This window comes from Ictidomys tridecemlineatus, chromosome 9 (assembly GCF_052094955.1).
Source record: "Ictidomys tridecemlineatus isolate mIctTri1 chromosome 9, mIctTri1.hap1, whole genome shotgun sequence".
NCBI classification, from domain to species: domain Eukaryota; kingdom Metazoa; phylum Chordata; class Mammalia; order Rodentia; family Sciuridae; genus Ictidomys; species Ictidomys tridecemlineatus.
The window spans coordinates 142,354,540-142,374,395 of NC_135485.1; the positions used below are offsets into that span (position 1 = coordinate 142,354,540).

General features: G+C 36.1%; 1 protein-coding gene and 1 non-coding gene across 4 annotated transcripts in view; one reads left to right on the plus strand and one right to left on the minus strand.

The window, feature by feature from the left end:
• Positions 1–25: 25 nt before the first annotated feature.
• The window catches only part of LOC106145196 (uncharacterized), a 146,479-nt gene continuing 126,648 nt past the window's right edge, over positions 26–19,856 (plus strand). For both annotated transcript variants that reach the window (XR_013425529.1, XR_013425530.1), the window contains exons 1-2: positions 26–929; positions 3,268–3,589. This is a non-coding gene — a transcript (uncharacterized LOC106145196). The remainder of the gene's footprint in view (positions 930–3,267; positions 3,590–19,856) is intronic.
• The window catches only part of Hspa4l (heat shock protein family A (Hsp70) member 4 like), a 49,418-nt gene continuing 38,601 nt past the window's right edge, over positions 9,040–19,856 (minus strand). The window contains exons 18-19 of one of the 2 annotated variants that reach the window (XM_078020703.1): positions 17,673–17,834; positions 9,040–15,451 (exon numbers count right to left, since the gene is read on the minus strand). In XM_078020703.1, coding sequence (XP_077876829.1) covers positions 15,260–15,451; positions 17,673–17,834 — 354 coding nt within the window. In that variant the 3' untranslated portion in view covers positions 9,040–15,259. Of the gene's footprint in view, positions 15,452–17,672; positions 17,847–19,856 lie in introns of those variants that run through there. The other variant, XM_078020704.1, reaches the window with a different exon arrangement.

A 19,856-nucleotide genomic window follows, 5' to 3' on the forward strand; every position in this document is an offset into this window, starting at 1 on the left:
ACAGGCATTTCACTCACGCGTGCGCGACAGGCTCTCCTTCGCGCTCGCCGCAGCTTCCGGTACCAGAGCCGAGCGCCGGAAGCGCAGGCTGTCGCGACTGGCTGTCGAGTGCGCTGCCGTCCAGCCTGTTGAGAACCCAAGTGAGACCCGTAGAGCCGCAGGCCTTAGAGACGCGAGGTTTACTGCTGGTAAGTCCGCAGCTTCACCTCTGGAAGAGCACTGCCGCGTCCAGGGAGGGCTCCAAACTGCCGCGAGGGCGCGGGTGTGGTTCGTTGAGAAGTCTCCCTGCACGTGCGAGGCCTTGTTTTTTTCCCCAGCACCTTACAACGAAACGAAAACAACAGAAACCATTTTAAAATCTCAGGGAAAAGATCATCGCCTTGATTAAGGAAGATCTCAGACCTCCCCGGCTGACGGCAGAAGTGTCTCGTGGCAGGTTAATTGGCATGCTACTTTAGAAAAGGCACTCGAGGGAAGGACACGACTTCTGTGTTCGGGGAAACCACACGGCAGTTCATTCCGAGCCAGACAGGAGTGACCTAGGCCCGGGAACGCAGGTTCCAGTTGCCTTGAAGGGTGCTGAAGAAATCCACGTTGAAGGCAGAGAACAAAGGTCGTCGTCCTCCGTGCACTGAGCCTGCCGGGGTGCTGGGCTGACCACAGGTTAAGTCAAATGGGAAAATGGACTGCGTTCTCAGGGAGGTTGGTCAGGCCTGAGTTCTGGAATTCGGGGGAGTACCAGGGATTGAATCTGGAGAGGCGTGACTACCGAGCCACACGTCCAGCCCTTTTTTATTTTGAGACAGGGTCTCACTAAGTTGCCTTGGACCTTGTTGAGTTATTGGGGCTGTTGTTGAACTTGAAATCTTCCAGCCTCAAGTCTTCCCAGCTCCTGGGTGATCCCAGGTGTGTGCCACCAGGCCCAGCAGGTTCTGTTCTTTTGCCTAAATGTCATGACAGGGTTAAGACAGATGCAGATGATAAGAAGTAGTGGATTTTTTTCTTAGGGGCTGAAGTAACCCTTGTCTCAAAAGCTGCCAGTGCCTTACCTCTCAGCTTGCCTTCCATTTTGTCTCTATTTGAGAGGAAATAGTTGGCAACTGGTGCTTGCTTGAAGAATTCTATCATAATAGTTTATTGTGGAATATTTAAAAGAAACCTCTCCAGGGTAGGGTTGATGCACTGTTTGCAGATAAGACAATTGTGGTTTTTTTCAGGAAGGTTCTAAAATAATTGCACAAATTTCTGTCTATTTCTAAATTGAAAGCTGTGGAGAGTGGATGAGCCCCGGGTCTCCACTGATCCTGCGGGATCATCCAAAGCCAATCCCATGAAACATTTTTCGCCAAAAAGGCAAAGATATTAATAATCTTGACCCTCAGCTCTGATGCTAACAGGGACATTCCAGGACAGTGGGTTTCCTGGGTGCAGCAGGGTATTCCTCACACTTGATACTGAGGTTTTGAAATTAAAATTAAACAGTAGGATAGCTACAAAAATGCTTCTAGTTTTGAAACTTTTTAGTGCACAAAGAAACCTTTTTTTTTGGTTGTGTTGGGGATTGAACCCAAGGCCTTGTGCATGTGAGGCAGGCACTCTACCAACTCCCCAGCCCTCAAAGAAGCCTCTTGGTAACTTCAAATTAGAATAGACACCTTATGAACTCTTAATGACTTCCAAAAACTTCTGAGTGACATTGATTGATTACGTCCCTCTTTAAAGTTAACTACATCAAAGTTAGTTCACTATCTTCAAAGGAGATCCACCTCTGTCTCCTCAATAACCGACTTCAGAAGCTAAAACTGCACTGACTCACGAAGACTCTGCTCTTCAAGCAGCCCAGCTTACTATGGTCAATCTAAATAGATCTATTCAAGTACTGACTTTTCCTGCTACTCATATCCCTACAGGAATTCTTTGGCAGGAAACAAAAATTATAAAATGGCTTCACCTGCAACATTCTTCTAAATCCTTAATGCCATTTTCATGATTAGTTGCTCAGTTAATTTAAAAAATTCAATGAGTACAGCAACTCTTGGGGCTAGAGCATTCCCTTATTATAGTTCGTTTTACTACTGCACAACAAGATTGGCTTTGACAAAATTCTGCAAGTTGACGGATTACACTTGCTAATTTTTCTGGCCAAATTGATAGCTATTACACTTTGATAAAACTTCTATAACAACTTTTGTTTTCCCTAAAATTGTTTGCACTAAACCAATTTCTCAGGCTCTAATGGTTTTTACTAATGGGTCCAGCTCAGGGAGGCCAGATTAAAATTTTTGCCTTACAACCCTTTTCATCAGAATCTATAAATATTTACAGTGACAGTCCTTATGCAGTGGGGGCAACTCAGGTAATTGAAACAGCCACTATTGGGCATATTATCTGAGGTATTATTTTAGCTTTTTAAATCTTTACAAAACTCTATGCAACAATGTTGTTAGCTTTTTTTTTTTATTGGACATAGTTGAGCTCATTCGGTCTTGCAGGACCTTCTGTAGAAGGAAACAATGTTATAGATCATCTTGTTGCATCAGTAGAATGTGTATCACCTTATTCCTCTCTCAGGCATCACATGCCCTACATCACCAAAATGCTTCCAGTTTGCACAAAGAATTTCACCTCATTAGGGAGCAGTCTTGGACCACAGCTAAACAATACCCTCAATGTATTATTCACCCCCCAGTCTTATTAACTGGGATAAATGCTCGGGGCCTTAAGCCAAATCACATTTGACAGATGGAAGTTCTGCATGTACAAGAGTGTGGAAGACAACAGTAGGTACATGTGTCTATTGACACCTATTATTTTTGCTACAGCACAAATAGGAGAAAGTGGTAATGGTCATTAGTTATTGGCTGATTTTGGGCAAACCTCAGGAATTTGAAACTGATAATGGTCCAGCTTATGCCAGTTCTTTTCAGTGCTTTTGTGTTTCTTATATTATTCATAAGACACGAATCCCATAGAATACTCAAGGACCAGGAATAGTAGAATGTGCCAATAGAATGTTAGAAATTCAACTTCAGAAACAAAAAGGGGGAGATAGGTATTATCCATCTCCACAGAATCAATTGCATCATGCTCTTTTTATTTTGAATTTCTTATATTGTAATGAGAAGGGCTGCACTGCAGCTGAGAGATACCAAGTCTCTGGTTCAGCTTGTTCAGCAGGAATGGTATGGTAGAAAGATTTACCATCAGGAAAATAGAATGGGCCGGATCCAGTAATGATGGGAAGAGGTTATGACTGTATCTTTCCAGAAGGTGCTGAGAAGCCGATTGGGTATCTGAGAGAGGAGTCATCAACATGGATCCAAAAACTGAACACGAACCCGAATCCAAAAGACTGAAGATCACACCATCAATAATGGTACCGACACAACAGCTACCTTTAAACATTCAGCCAAGCAAAGGAGGCAAGAAAAAGGAAGGAGCAACAAAAAGCACACTACGCGCAAATCCCCCGACGTGGAGTCAGATCCAGAACTTGGCAAGCAAAGCTCAGGGAGTGATTGAGAAGCAGGGGGTCCCTGAGACACCAGCTACCATGTTTATGGCAATGCTGGCTGTTCTAAGTTGTCAGGTATGTATCGTAACGAGAAACTTATTGGACATATTTTCCGGATCCTCCATTAATTAATCCCACTACCTGGGCTGGAGGATCTGTTCCAGTGTTTACAAATTAGTCTGCCATGGGGAGTTGTCAATCTGATTTTCATATTGTTCCCTCTTATTACTTTAATTTTCTTATTCTGGGTATACTGCTGAGGCCCCTATGTCCCAGGAATCCTATGGTGGTACTTGTGTTGCCAGTTTCCAGTCCTTCTTTAGGATTTGAAAAAATATATACAAACTATTATCAAAATAGATTTTCCTAAATAAGAACTCTGTCAACACCCTCTGTTCCCTTATTGCCCAAATTCCAGCACGTCAGAACTGGGAACTTTTCCTCAGTGGCGAGATTGTGCTAATTTAGTTCCTGTATGACATTTGCAGTCCAAGTCATATGTCCACATAAGTTTGATTTGGAACATTCTCATAATGAACTCATGACCCCTGTAGGGTTTGTTAGTAAAATCTGACCTCAAGATCAGGAGGCATTCAGAATTATTCATGGCATCTAGCTGCTATTTTAGATTTTGTTAATTTTACTAGTCAGTTGCTTTCACATCTAACCAGTGATTCGCCAGCTCATTTTATGGTTTGTGGTTGTGTGTTCAGTCTCTTTATGCATTATTAACAGGAAATACTAATATCACAAAAATGGGCAGTGATCACCATTTTGTAACGAGTACTAACTGTAATCTTACTAATTGTGTGACTAATATAACAAAAATCAAGGTATTTTGGTTTTATACTAGCCTTCCTTTCTTATGCTTTCCAACAGCATCACAGATGACTGGTATTAAGATAATAGGGCTAGGTGGGCATAGTGGTGCACACCTTTAAGCCCGGTGGTTTGGGAGGCTGAGGCAGGAAGATCACAAGTTCAAAGCCAGCTTTAGCAAAAATGAAGCACTTGGCAACTCAGAGAGACCCTGTCTCTAAATAAAATGCAAAATTGGGCTGGGGATTGGCTCAGTGGTCAAGTGCCCCTGAGTTCAATTCCTGGTTTACCACCACCACTGCCCCCCCCCCCCAAAAGATAACAGGGCTATAAGTTATCAAGAAGTTCATAATCAGCTGATTCAATCATCTGTGCTATGGGACTTATAGTCTTTGGTATTGTTACTTTAATTATATTGTGATTGTTTCTACAATCACTGCCTCTGACATTCTGGTACAGGATATCCAAACAACTCATTTTGTCAATGCTTGACACAAAATACATTAAGAACCCTGTAAGAGGGGCTGGGGATGTGGCTCAAGCGGTAGCGCGCTCGCCTGGCATGCGTGCGGCCTGGGTTCGATCCTCAGCACCACATACAAACAAAGATGTTGTGTCCGCCGAAAACTAAAAAATAAATATTAAAACTTCTCTCTCTCTCTCTCTCTCTCTCTCTCTCTCTTAAAAAAAAAAAAAAATAGAACCCTGTAAGATCAGGAGAATACTGGTAATAAACTTAAAGCTAAGTTAAATGCTTTAAAACCTAGTGTAATAAACTTAGGTGATCACATAGTTTTAAGGTCAGAGGACAATTATAGTGCCATGTTGCTTATCAATTTATTTATGTAATACCTGTTTTACATGTTAATTCCCAGTGGGGTTAGAAAAAATAAAAATACATCTATTAGCAATTTGAAATCATAAGTGTTAGTTTATATCTTTTACACCTACACCGTTAGATCCAAGTCAGGCAAAAAAGCAAGATTCCTGTTATCTCCTGCCGATTTGGCAAAAAAAAATCAAAACTGTTAATGACTTAAATGGTTTCAATCCTTGGAATATGCTAAAACATACTACATGGTATCCTATAGGGCTTGTTTCTTTATTTTTAATTTTGTATTATTTTCTCACAGTCAAATGCAGTCTTGTCAAATCCAGTCTCGTCAAATCCCAGTTCCAATACCTCCAAGTAGACATGCATCGATTACAGTTAAAAAATAAGGTGGAGATGTGGAGAGCAGATGAGCCCCTGGTTGATGTCAGCTGATCCTGTGGTGTTGGCAGAAGTCAAGTCTGGGAAACATTCCTTGCCAAAAAGGCAAGGATGCAGCAGGATGTTCCTAGCATTGCAAAAGTAGGGTAACTGCAGAAATAGTTCTACTTCTGTAACTTTTTAGTGTGCAGAGAAGACTCTTGGTAACTCACAAGACTTGAACAATTTACATTGCCCCTCTAGTTAAACTTCCTAATTATGAGACCCTTTATAATAAACTTGCAAAGCTAGTTCTGGGTCACTGTTTCCCCATCAGAGTGTCCCAGTGTCCCATCTAGTCCCAGCTTTACTTCAGAATGTCTCTGTTTTTGTTTTTCTCCATCTCCCATCACCCCTACTTGAGGTCTTTTGTTGATGCTGCGTGGGTCTGGCAGAGAGCTGACTTCTACATTAATGAATAACTCAAGTTTGTCTATACAGAAGCTATAAGAAAAAATCTCTGTTCAGAGAAAAATCAGCTTTCCCCCTCCATTTCTGGCAGTCCTTGTTATAATTCTTTTTTTTTTTTTTTTAAGGTTTTTAAAGGTAGACATAATACATTTATTTATTTATTTATATGTGGTGCTGAGGATCGAACCCTTTGGCTCACATGTGCAAGGCTGAGATGTAACCCCAGCCGCCATGCATTATAATTCTGGAGCAATTCTCTTTGAGTTCCCAAGAACCCAGACTTGCTTTTGCTATTGACTTGGCAGAAGTTCCTGCAAAGCATTTTTTTTAGAAATAATTTTAATCTTACAAGAAAGTTGTTATATAGAATTCCTGAATTGTCTTATTCAGATTCCCCCCCCCCTTTTTTTTTTTAAATTTAGATACAGGGTCTCACTGAGTTGCTTAGTACCTCCCTGTTGATGAGGCTGGCATGATCCTCCTCCCTCAGCTTTCTGAGCTGCTGGGATTACAGGCATGCTCCATTATGCCTGGCTAGATACATCAATTTTTAAAAAATAGTTGAAGATGAAAAAAATACCTTTAGTTTTAGGATAGCACCTAGTGCCTTACACTTGCTAAAAAAGGCACTTTAGTATTAGAGCCCCAGCCCAGATTCATCAATTCTTAACATTTTGACCCATTTAACATTCTCTTTACTGCAAGCCTACTATTTATATTTATGAAATATTTAAAATTTCTGTGTGAATTACTAAAGAACAAGGATCTTTTTTTTTAAAATAAAGATGTTTGACACTGATTATGTTCTGATGTCAATCATTCCAATAATGTGTTTTAGGCAGTTTTTCGTCTATTACAGTTTAGTACACATTGCATAAAAGTTGCCATGTCTTTAGCCTCTTTAACATGGATTTCTTATAACATTGAGATGTTTCTCTTGTCACTCCATAATTGTTATAATTTACAAATAAAATTTATATTACTCCAGTTTTGTGTGATTTTATACACATTGTGAAATGATTACAACTAAAACATCTATTGTCAGTTTCCATGTGTGTGTGTTGTGAAGGCTAATTATATAGCATTCCCTAATTGGGGTTTACCTGATGTTTTCTTATGATTAGATTGTTATTCATGTCTGATTGTAATATCACAATTTATATTCAGTTCTGTTTCATGCCTGTCCCAGTGTTGTACTATTTTAACTGCAGCTTAATAGGTCTATGTTTTGTTCATCTTTTCTAAGACAGTTTCATTGATAAGTTTTTTTAGCCTATTACTTCCTGATTTGGTCTTTCCTTTGGGGTTTGGTTCTAAGTATTTGGGACACATGCTTAGGTTGTTTATTTGAAATCTATTTTGATATAGGTACTCATTGCTATATATCTCCTATTTTCCAGTATTCTACAGGTTTTGGTGTGTTTATTTGCATTTTCTTTGGTTTTAAGGAATTTTCTTCTAGTACTAGGGATTGAACTCACCAGCCCACTGAGCCACATCCCCACCCTATTTTGTATTTTGAGACAGGGTCTTCCTGAGCTGCTTATTGCTTAGCTTTTGCTGGCTTTGAACTGGAATCCTCTTGTTTCAGCCTCTGGAGCTGCTGAAATTACAGCATGTGTGCCACATGCCTGGTCAATTTTAAGGCATTTTTAAATGGTTCCAAAGTGTATGTGTAGTCTCCATATACTTTATAATGTCCAAGTTTCTTTTGTTGATTTCTAGTTTTACTCCATTATAAGCAAATCAGATAAATATTTCATATTTTCAAATACTAAAGCGCCTTTTTTAGCAAGTGAAGGCACTAGGTTTAAAACTTTTTATGACCTATTATATATTCTATCCTAGGGGAAGTTCTGTGAGCTATTTAATGTACTACAAGTACCTTATAGGTCCATTTGCTGAATAGCAGTGTTTAACTTTGATGTTGCATTGTTTTTTTGTCAGGACTATTGATGAGTGAAATACCATTGTATTTGAGCCCATCTCATCCTTTAAGTCTGTTTTAGAAAAAGTTTATAATAAACTGGGTGCTGTGAAATGAATTGATATTAACCTCCGAAGGAAACAAATTTATAATTATCTTAACCTTATCAGGTGAAAGCATGTTCAGGTTAGGTGTCCATTTGCTAGTATCAATTCCCCTTTTCAGTCCTCATGTAGGAAGCATATTGTTTTATTTAAAAAGCTGTTCTTTAATTGGAGAAATGATTTACATTCAAGTTGAAAGTTAAGGTTTATTTTCATTTTGATGATTTTCTTCTGGTTATTTTCAATGTTCTGTATATTGACTCTTTTAATGGGCTTTATACTTTCATAAGCTATCATAATGGTATTTACCTTTCAATTCTGGACCTAGGATTCCCTTTTCAAGTTTGGTCCGGTTTTCTTGGAAAAATCTTCATTTGTTTCTTAAGGATAGTTTTTGCTGGTTTGGAAATTGTGGATGACCACTACTTTTAATTTTTTTTGGGGGGGGGGCACTCAACCACTGAGAAACATCCCCAGCCCCATTTTGTATTTTAGAGACAGGGTCTAAGTTGTTTTGCACCTTGGATTATTTCACTCCCTCCTGACATATAGGGTTTCTGTAGTTAAATGCTCTTTTAATGTAAGGGAGCTGCCCTTATGACTTTTGCTTTTTTTGCACACTGAAATTCTTTCTCTTGTAATTCCTTCAGTGGTTCCTGGCTAGTGTGGATACACTGGAAGGTGAGGTGAAATCCTGTTTCAAAGCAAAGCTACTTTACAGATTGCATGTCCCTCACATAAGCAAGTTTGGTGGGACTCTACTTGTCCCTTCCTTGGAGAAATTCCCCCTCCTCCAGCTGTGAAGTCAGGGTGTAAGATGCCAGGGCAATTCATTCTCCCGTCTCAGAATCTTTTATAAGGTTCCAGTCCATCTCTGGGCTGGTTTCCCGTGTTCCCCCATATTTACCTACCTTACAGTGCCCAATGCACACATCCCTTAGCAGCCTTGTGAATGGGGGGTGGGGAGTGGGGGTGCTAGAAACCTCTATTCATCAATGTTGAAAATACTTAGTGCATTCATTTATAATTTATTAGTTTCAGAATACCTTATGAAATGCTTTTTATTTTCCACGGGTTAAGATACCTTTTCTTGACATTTTGATTTCATTTTCCTTATAAATTACATTCTCTTTTACTACTATACAGCAGTGGTTTTCATTGATGGCCTGTGGACATATTAAGGGTCACTAAGATCCTTTCAGGTATCCACAAAAACCAATCATGCCAATTTTCGACATTTGCACTGATGGTACAAAAACAAAACTGTTAACAATGGAAATTTTCTGGGGTCTCAGTATGATTCACAGCTATGGCACCAAACTGTAAATCTTGATCCTTTAAGACATGTCAATTTTAATATTCTATTTGACAAAATGTGAAGTTCATACAAAGAATTGCTGCATACCAATCTTTGTTTACTTTGTTAGCACTACATTTACTGAATGAACATCTGCTGGACAAACTATTTAGATTTGCATATTTGGAAGACATGAAATGAGAACAATTATATTTGTGTCCAATGATGAGAATCAGGCTTTTAAGCAAAAACCAGAAATGAAAAATTTTGACCATAATGGTGGAGATGGCAATGAATTGCTGTGGTCTGAATATCTGTTAAAGGGTCTATCACATGTAAAACTCCACTACTTTATAGAGGTGTTAGTGATTATAATTTTCTGCTTGTATAGAAGACAGAAATTAAATCAAATGTGATGGAGTTCTCATTTAAAAAGGCATTATTAGCTAATAGAAACTAAACTGTTTAAAGTATCTTACAGTAATGACTGGAGTCAGAATCATTCTGTATATAAATCATTTTAATAATGGGTGGAGAAAAGAAAAAATGAGTTGGATGCCATGTTTTGAATACTTAACCATTAACTTCATGAAAATTGTTTATATTGTGATATTAAACAATAGTGGCTTCTTTTTACCAAAAGTAAAAGTTAGCCACTTGTAATGACTGTCCTTCCAAGACACCAATCCATAAAAAATTGACTTCAGGGAATATAACAACACTTTTCCTTTTTGTTAAGCTTCTGTTTGTTTTCCTGAGGTTTGAACCCAGGACCTTTAAGGTAAGTACTCTGTCACTGAGTCATGCCCCCAGCCCTCTTATTTTCGTTTCTAATGACATTTAACATCTGCATCCTAAATGGGTTCATATTATTTTAAGAGCATTTTAACTCAAATCATACAAAGCAAAATACTTAAAAAAAAAAAAAGCACATGCATTTAATAAAAGCAGCAAAGAATGGAAGGTGTCTACTCAATTTCAGACTTGTTTTGTCATTTGTCACATCAAGGATTATAAAGGAGAGAGATGTTGGTTATTTAAAATACACTCACAATACTGACTTCTTTTGGTCCAGAACTATTTAAAAACATGCTAAGGCAAGAATATGAAACATCTATATGACTATGAAAATGAAAAATGCAACTAAATTTGAGATGAAAAAAATCTATATAATATGAAAGATACCGCTGCTAAATTTGAGGCATTATATATAGAAGTTTATAACATGGATTATCAAATTTAGAATCCAAAAATTCTTAAAATGACTATTCAGGGAAACAAGAGTACTAAAATTAACTTATCAAAATTATTCAGTGAAACATGCTAATTTCAATAAAATCCTAAATTTTTAAATGCCATAAAAGATGTAAAGGATAATCCAGAAGAACAAAAGTATACCTAAGAAAAACAGAACTGTTATATGTAAAATGAGTCTAGAACTGGACAAGGGAATAAGACAAGGAAACAATAAAAATTAAGAATTTATATCTTAGTTTACATATCAGGTGACTAATCTAACATGCTGAATTTCATTTGATCTTATAGGTATCAAAAGATTTTCTAAATAGTCATCCTGTGACTTAGGACAGGACGTAAGTTACAGAATCCAGAGTAAAGATCATATTTTAATTTTTTTGGTATGGACTTTGACTGCCTTACAGATTCAATCAAATCTTCATGATTAATTAGCTTTACTTTGATAGCTCCAAGTTTTTTAGCATGTTTTGACAAATCCTGTTTTTTCTTTTAATATTCATTCTAACATTATGCTGGAAGTATTCATAGGGATCCAGAAGATGAAAAAGCTATTAACCACCTGTCAGTATTGACCACTTCCATAGACATTTAGGTTTTCTTCTTTAGCAGTTTTTTAACATTCTTAAAATTTCAAGTACTCTTCTATTTAATGAATGTCTATACATTTCGTTCCCCTAATTTATATATATCTAAAATGTATAGACAGACATACATTAGCAGTATTATGAATTCAAAACTATTTTGTTAGGACTCAGTATATAAAAGAATATTGATTTTAGGGCATTTTAAAACAAATAATCGTTAAATGGGTGAAATTTCTCGTTTTATTTACAGTGATGGTCTTCAAGTTAAATTAACCTTACTTTTTAGTGAAAAGAAAATCAATACGCTTCCTGGGAATTATTTCAAAATCTTGGATAAAATCATACTTTGATAAAAAACAAAGAGGGGCTGGAGTTATGGCTCAGTGGAAGAGTGCTTGCCTCATATGGGTGAAGTACTGGGTTCGATTCTCAGCACCACATACAAATAAATAAAATAAAGGTCTAACAACAAAGGAAAAGAGAAATGTTTAATTTGGTATTTTTTAGTCAAAAAGTCCATCTTCTGCAATGTACTGATTTAATAAGATTAGTTTGCTGAATAAACTGATCTTTATTAATATTGTTAATAGAACTAAACTTTATAAACCTGTCTCTTTTTACTTGAAAACTCAGTGGCTTACTTTTAATTAATGCCACAAGATTTCAAATAATTTTTGATATAGCACAACAATTACCTATGTCATTCATTTTTACAAAGCTGAATTCTACTTCAAAAATTTCCTTTAAAGAAAAAAAAAGGAAAGATTTCCCTTTCTTTCATTGCTGGGGTTGAAACCCAGGGGGCTTGCTTAACCACAAAATAACATTTATTATACAAATGAACTTTTTATCTAAAACTCTAAAAACCAAGAAAACTATTTTTTTCTTATCATTTGAGAATGACTTCTAAATGGGGTGCCCTGGCTTCACACCTATAATCCCAGTGACTCAGGTGGCAAAGGCAGGAGGATCACAAGTTCCGGCAACTTTTAGCCAGACTCAACAAAGTTTGTGAGTAAGGGATGTAGCTCAGTGGTATAGCACCCATGGATTCCAATCCCCTGCAAAAATTAGAATCATTTCTAAATCTTCTATGAAGGGGCTGGGTATGTAGCTCAGTAGTGAACACTTGTGTCTAGCACATGGAAGGCTCTGGGTTATCTCCAGCACTGCAAAGCAAAGGAAAATTTCAAAATTATAGGCTAGTAACTGCAAAATAGAATCAAATCAATAATAGAAAAGTACATCACAATGAGATCTGCCCTGTGTACGTTTTTTCTTTGCTGTGCTGGAGATGTCAAGGGTTTTGTGCAAGGGAAGTGCTCTACCACTGAGTTATACCTCAGCCTTATAATAGGTAAAATCAGTGGAAAGGCTTTAATTGTGGACTACCAAATTCTATTTAAAACATTTTATCATTACATTTCAAATTTATAAAAATTGAGGGATGGTTCTATCTACTTTGGGTCAAAATTAGCTAAATTCAATGCCTTTCATATGGATTTTGCAAAAATTAAAACGTGTTCATTTTGATAAAATTCTTGACCCTGTCACGATGATTACTGAGCTCCCTAATTCACTTTAAAGGCATCAAGGAAATAACCATAATACTAAAAATGGCCTCTACCCTCACCCCAAAATCTAAGAATCTTCAGTTTGTTTTTTGGTTTTGGTCCTGGGGATTGAAACCAGGGATACTTAAATAGAGCCACATCTCCATCCCATTTTTATACTGTGTTTAGAGACAGGGTCTAAGTTGCCGAGAGTGGCTTTGAAGTCACAATCCTCCTGCCTCAACCTCCCAAGCTGCTGGGATTACAGGCCATGTGCCACCATGCCCCGGCTTCTCTTGTGTTTATTTTTTATTTTTAAAATGTTTATTTGGTATATACAACACTCCTCTTGCTTTTTGTAGATCACTTATTACAATTTAAAAACTAGGATCTGTTATTCCAATAGCTCAATAGCATTTTTGGGGTGTTTTTTAATAAATTAAAAAGTCTATCACTAATGAAGTAAAAATATCACAAAGTTTGTAATTTCTACAACCACCTTCAATTTTATAATCATGGTACAACTTGCCTATATTAAGAGCTGGTTTCTGAAAGACAAAAAATTTGTACTATAAGGTAATCTATACCTTTATTTCCCTGCATATTATTTGCTTACTACATGAGATAACATTGTTTTGCTATGCATCAAAGTAACTTCTAAGAGATTTTTAGTTTGAAAAAAATCTTTTATGATTATTGCATACTGCAATTCAGACTAAATTAGAGTGAACTGTACACTGTTCAAAACCATTCTCAAAACACATTAATAATTATTCATCTTTTGTACTGTTATATATCCCCTTTTATACTCATGCTTTTTTGAAATGAATGTATATATTTCCATACAAATGAAAAGCAACTGATACGTGCTTTAAAAATATATTTCATCACTTTAAGATATCATTTAATTTTAAAAGTATTAAAAAGAAAAATGCAGATATTAAAAACTATATTGAGACAGTATGGCTTAATGCAAAAAAGAGGACTTTTTCCTGCAAACAGGCAGGATTTAAAAATCTGCAAGATGTACTACTCTGTATGTACTCTTTCCGTGGAAACTACATTGTAGAAACAAAATCTCTATCTTAGAGAACTAGTTCTGAGAAATAATGACTATCCCTAAAGATATTATACTCTCGATTTTTACTAAATACCATTTCTGTTACTACTACAAACATTAATTTTGGGATATATTTAACTTAGATTTGGGATAAAATTAGTCTTTCAAAATATCAATGTAAGTTAATCTAGTTGACTGGCATTAAGAACACAAAGGCCCATGCATTTATCTGTGCTTTCCCTTGTAGGTTGACATATTACTTCAGTCTTTTTCCATAGACAGTTTGAAGACCCTGGACAGAATTGAATGATGTGAACAAATCTGGTGATGATACTAAATTTACTGTCCCTTCTCCCATTTAATTAAGAAGCACCAAAACTGGAGCCAAGGTTTCAAAAGTTAATTTAACAGCAGGAACTATAATTTAATCACATCATATCACACTATGTAACATTATATATTTTGCCTATTGATATGTAACACAGTTAAGTTTATTACAACCATTATTTCCTAAGTCTTATGGTATAAGTGCTCCTTTTCAGTATTACTGCTTATTTAATAGTGTTTATATTGTAACATTCAGTAAATCAATGATAATATTGTGCAATGCATTGTGCCATTTCTCCCTACACTGTGTTAAGATATGAACAAAATCAATTAAGAAAACCAACACAACTATTAAAACTGAAATGAGGTACCAACATCACAGATGCATGTCTGAGTAGGTCAACAGCATTTTCCCCATAATGTAATTTCATCAAAAAGGCTTCTCTTTTAAGCTAGCATTATTTCAGCAGCAGCTCATCTTCAGGACAAGTAAATCAACAGTTTCAAGTGAAAGAAGAGATTCTAAGAAAACATCAATGCACATTACTAACTAAAGAGGCAAACTGCTGGTGTCAGTTTAACATAAAATTGTGCATTTTCTCTTTCCACATGTGACTTAGTTCATTTATGTGATGACAACAAAACTGAGTTCTTGTGGAATACCAATGAGATGGACTAATTTGTTCAGAAACCTCTTATTTGTTTTAATATTTAAATTATAACAATACAATAACTAGAAAAAGGCCCGTACCCTCAGTGGCTTTAAACCACATCAACTTTTGCTTTTCGAAATTACAATGCAGTTAAATCTATGCTTCTGCAACAATAGTGCAATACGGTATCCTTTCCTGAATAAAGAAAGTGAGGTTTAGGTAGACTATTGCCAATTACATACCAATTCTGCATGTTTGATATAAACTACATCAGGAAAGCTAAAACTGACTTGTACATCTATATTCAGCTGAAGCTTCACATAAGCAGTAATGAAATGATAGGTGCACTCACTTTGCAAAACTACTTCAAAAAACAAATGACAAAGTAGTTAAGAACAATGGAACATCTATCTGTTTTGTGTGCCAGATGTAAAAGATGAATGGACCCTGTGGTTACTTGCACTATTTGCTATTTGAATTATATGAAGGTAAAATTAAGACTTAGTCCACTTCCATCTCCCCAGATGATTTAGTATGCTGTGTGCTGTCTTTTGTTGCATCTGGTTTAGTTTCCGTTCCACTCTGTCCATCCATTGGTCCGTTATGTTCACTATTAGCTTTTGTTTTGTCTTCAGCCACTTCTACTTTTGGTTTGGGTTTGTAAATGATGGGGTTACAGAAATTATCTAGCTCCTAAAGACGAGAAAAAATATTTAAAATACTAAGTTACTATTAACTTTCAAAATTCTATAATTTTTCTAAACTTTCACAAAATTTTAAATTCCTAAATTTATAAGCTCAGCCACAATACCATTATTTCAACAGCTTCATGAATGATTTACCTTCTGACTAGTGAATGTTTGCGGCAATCAAACTCTAAAATGGTTTTTATATAAATTTGGTACTAGGGATTGAACTCAAAGGCACTTAACCACTGAGCTACATCCCCATCCCTTTTTATTTTGAAACAGGGTTTCACTAAGTTGCTCAGGGTGCCTCACTAAGTTGCTGAAGCTGGCTTTGAACTTTCGGACCTCCTGTGTCAGCAGCCTCCTACATCCCTGGAATTACAGGCATGTGCTACCAGACCTCACAAAATATTTTTGTATCTAACCTTTCTAAAACTTATTTCATAATTTAAATACCATTTACTTTGGTAGGAATAACTTTTAAATAATGGACATAAATACACATACTAACAACACTATTTTTTGGAAATAGGTGAAGAAAAAAGCCATAAAAGTAAACTGAACATTAATTATTTAAATGAATACAAGGTGTCTTCTATCTGCTTTTTATATGTCATATTTTAAAAAATTATTATGTAAGACTAATCAAATTGGAAAATCAGAAAGACTATTGTCAAAGAGATTGGTGCAGAGATACCAAGAAAGTAAAATCTTAGAATGTTTTAGTAACAAACTACTCATAGTACTCTAAAAAAGTCTTCTTCTTTATTTGACAATATCTTGAAATTATATCTAAATAGATACATCTCTGCATCTAAACCATTATGTTCAATGGCTACATAGTGTTATATAGATGCATCCATTTATTTATGTAGCAGTTCCTAGAATTGTCATTTCTAGATATGTTAAATTATATACAGGTTAAATTCCTATATAAATTTTCTGACAGTGTCCCAGGAAAGTTCTAACAAATTTAACTGCTCAGGGGAAATCATCCATCTCTCTACATCCTTGCCAACTCTTGCAAAGATTGTAAAAAAAAAAAAAAAAAAAAAAAAAAACAACAAGGGGCTGGGGATATAGCTCAGCTGGTAAAGTGCTTGCCACTCACACACAAGGCCCTGGGTTCAATCCCAGGAACCACCACCACCCCCCCCACACAATTTTATTTATATATATAAAAAATATATATATATATAAATATATAAAAAAGATTTGGAACTTTTAGATTAATTGTAAGGATGAATTCTATTTCCTATGTTTTTGTTTATTCTTTTCTCAACTGCTAATGCAACAAGCCTTTTACTAATTTTTCTATTTGATGCTGATTTATTTTATAAAGTTTTCCATGATAACTTTTTTTTTAATATTAGTTTTTGGTGGACACAACATCTTTATTTTAGTTTTATGTGGTGCTGAGGATTGAACCCAGCGCCCCGTGCATGCCAGGCAAGCGTGCTACCGCTTGAGCCACATCCCCAGCTCCTCCATGATAACTTTTGACATTTAATCTGCCTAGCTTATCTCAGGATCAAGCTTTTGAAAACAAGATTTTACCACAGAATTCACAAATTTCAAACCGGGTCCAAGATACCTATACTGCAATGAAGACTCAGAGGTCTTGTCGAATCTCTGAGTTTGAATTTACAGCTGTCAAAAATCATCATACTGCTTTATTTCACTGTTTTACTCTTGAATTAAACACCAGTCCTGTGTGACAAATTAATAAAAAGAACAGATATTCTATACCTAGAATCACTTAAAACAAATTTAACATAATAAGAGATTAGCCTTAAATTAATTTTTGAGTTCTTCTGCATTTTTTTCTTTGGGTACTGAGGATGGAACCCATGAGCACTTAACCACTGAGCCAAACTCCCAGACCTTCTTTTATTTTTTTTTTGAGACAGTGTCTCACTAAGTTGCTAAGGCTGGCTTATAACTTTAAGAACTTCCAGCCTCAGCCTCCTGAGCTGTTGGATGACAGGCATGCATCACAATGCCTGTCTACAAATTATTTCTTGAAGTATGATTTTATTAATCAATTTCAGTCCTTGAACTCATCATTAAAAGGGAATTTGAGGCTGGGGCTATGGCTCAGCAGTGGAACACTTGCTTAGCATGTGTGATACACTGGGTTCATTTCTCAGCACCACATATAAAGAGATAAAATAAAAGTCTAACAACTAAAAAAAAAAAAAAAAAAAAAAAAAATTGTTTCTTACCTTAGACTTTGCAACAATTTCCGAAACTTTAACCACAGGTTCTTGAGTGAGACTTAATTTATTCTGTGCATTCATCTTAGTGTTCAGCCAAATCATGGCATCGCTGATATATTTTTCAACTTTTTCCATTTCAGCAGGATCCAAATGATCGTATCTTTCATCCTATTAAACAAGCTTTACTTAATGTTAATTTATTTTCTGGTACGCACCAGTTAATTGATAATTTCTGTTTAAAAATTAAGATTCTTGGGGCATGGGTTGTGGCTCAGTGGTACAGCACTCGCCTAGTGCGTGTGAGGCCCTGGGTTCGATCCTTAGCACCACATAAAAATAAATAAAGGTATTGTGCCCAACTACAACTAAAAGATAAATATTTTTTTAAAATTTAGATTCTTATTGATTGCACATCTAATATTCATGTGAAGAAGCCACATACAAATATAACAAAGCTAAAATGATTAGAAGAAATAAAACCAGTGTGAATTTAAAAAGAAGTTTTCTGAAGAAGTCAGATTTAGAAAAGAATTATTAGTAGAGAATATTCAACAAAAAAGAAAGCACTGTAATGGAATGGAGTTTGTTAGAGAATAGGAGACATTAGGTGACAGGCACATAGAAGGCTATATAGAAAATGCTGAACATACAGTATCATGATGCTAAGGTTCCTGAACAGGAGAATGCTACGTAATAGAGACAATCTAAGAAGTCATGGATTAGACTGGTAGCTACAAAACCAGAAGTGGCAAGATAACACACAGCAAGATGATGATATGATTAATTACAGACTGAACTGAGAAAACCAAGGGAAAGAGAATTCAATAAACCCAAATAGGAAGACATAGATGCCATTTTAAAGCCACCAGTTTTCTGAGACTCCAAGAAGTTCTGCTTGTATGATTACAAATCATATACCCAATATATCTGACTGTTTCCAGGCTGCCAAGTTTTCTTGAATTTATTCATACATCGTGGATCACTTAAGTTTCCTTTGCTAGTTTATCTTCATTCATCTCTCTACCTAAACGCTTCAAAAATTTCTCTAGCCTGAACCTCGTTCTTGAACTCCTACTTTTAAATAGGAGTCTAACTTCAATACCTACCTCTTGTTTTGAACTCCCGATTTTATCTTCATCTACTCTTTCAGTTTTCCCCAACTTAGTAAGTGGAAACATCATCCTTTCAGATAAACATCCTTGGAAGATTTTTTTACTTCTCTTTCTGATATGTTTACATCGTATCTATCATAATTCTTATAAGCTCTAGTTTCCAAATAAAGGTGAAAATCTGACCACTTCTTGCCCCTGTATTATCTGTGTACAAGCTTCCACCATTTCTTGCTTGTATTACTTGAACAGAGTCTTAACTTTGTCTATTTCCGAACCCTCTAAAAAGATAAGTCAGGTCACTAATATACTTGATTACCTCCAACAATTTCACATCTCTGGGCTGGCTAGGACTTTCATGATCTGGCATCCATACCTACTATTTTAAGCTCTCTACCTACTGTTTTAAGCCACACTAGCCTTTCTGCTATTTCTCCAACATGTTCTCCTCTGGGACTTTTCAGCTGCAACTAGTCCATTTTGCTGGAACATTTCTCTTCCAGTTATTATTATATCTTGAGCCCTCACCACTTTCAGTTCTCTTCTGCCATGTTGTGTCCCACTGAAAGTCCACCATTCTCTGACAAATCACCACCTCGACAGTGCCTTACTTTCTCCACGCACTCAAGAAGACAGCCAAAGCCTAGAAAGTACTGAGCCACAGAATTTAAAACTTGGCATTTTCTGTTGTCTGCCTGTTCCTTCTTTCTTTTCCTTCTTTATACACTATTTGTGATGTTAAGTAAATATGGAAAGTTATTTGCAGACTTATTCACAAGTAGCGTATGGCTTTTACTTTTAGGCTACCTGGATTGCAATTTCTGTTTTACAAACCTCATTGATCTCTTCTAAAACAGAATAACTTTCTACACATTGTGTAACAGGTAAAATAGTATAGCTGCTGAAAATCTGTAGGCTGATATCAGACCACCTAAGTTTAATTCACAGTTCCCCATCATTTACTACTTATATAATATTCAACAAATTGCTTCAGCACTTCAGTTTGCTTATATGTAAACTGAGACAGCAGTATTAATGCCGTCAGGGATATATCCTGTGGGAATAACATGAGATACCTCAA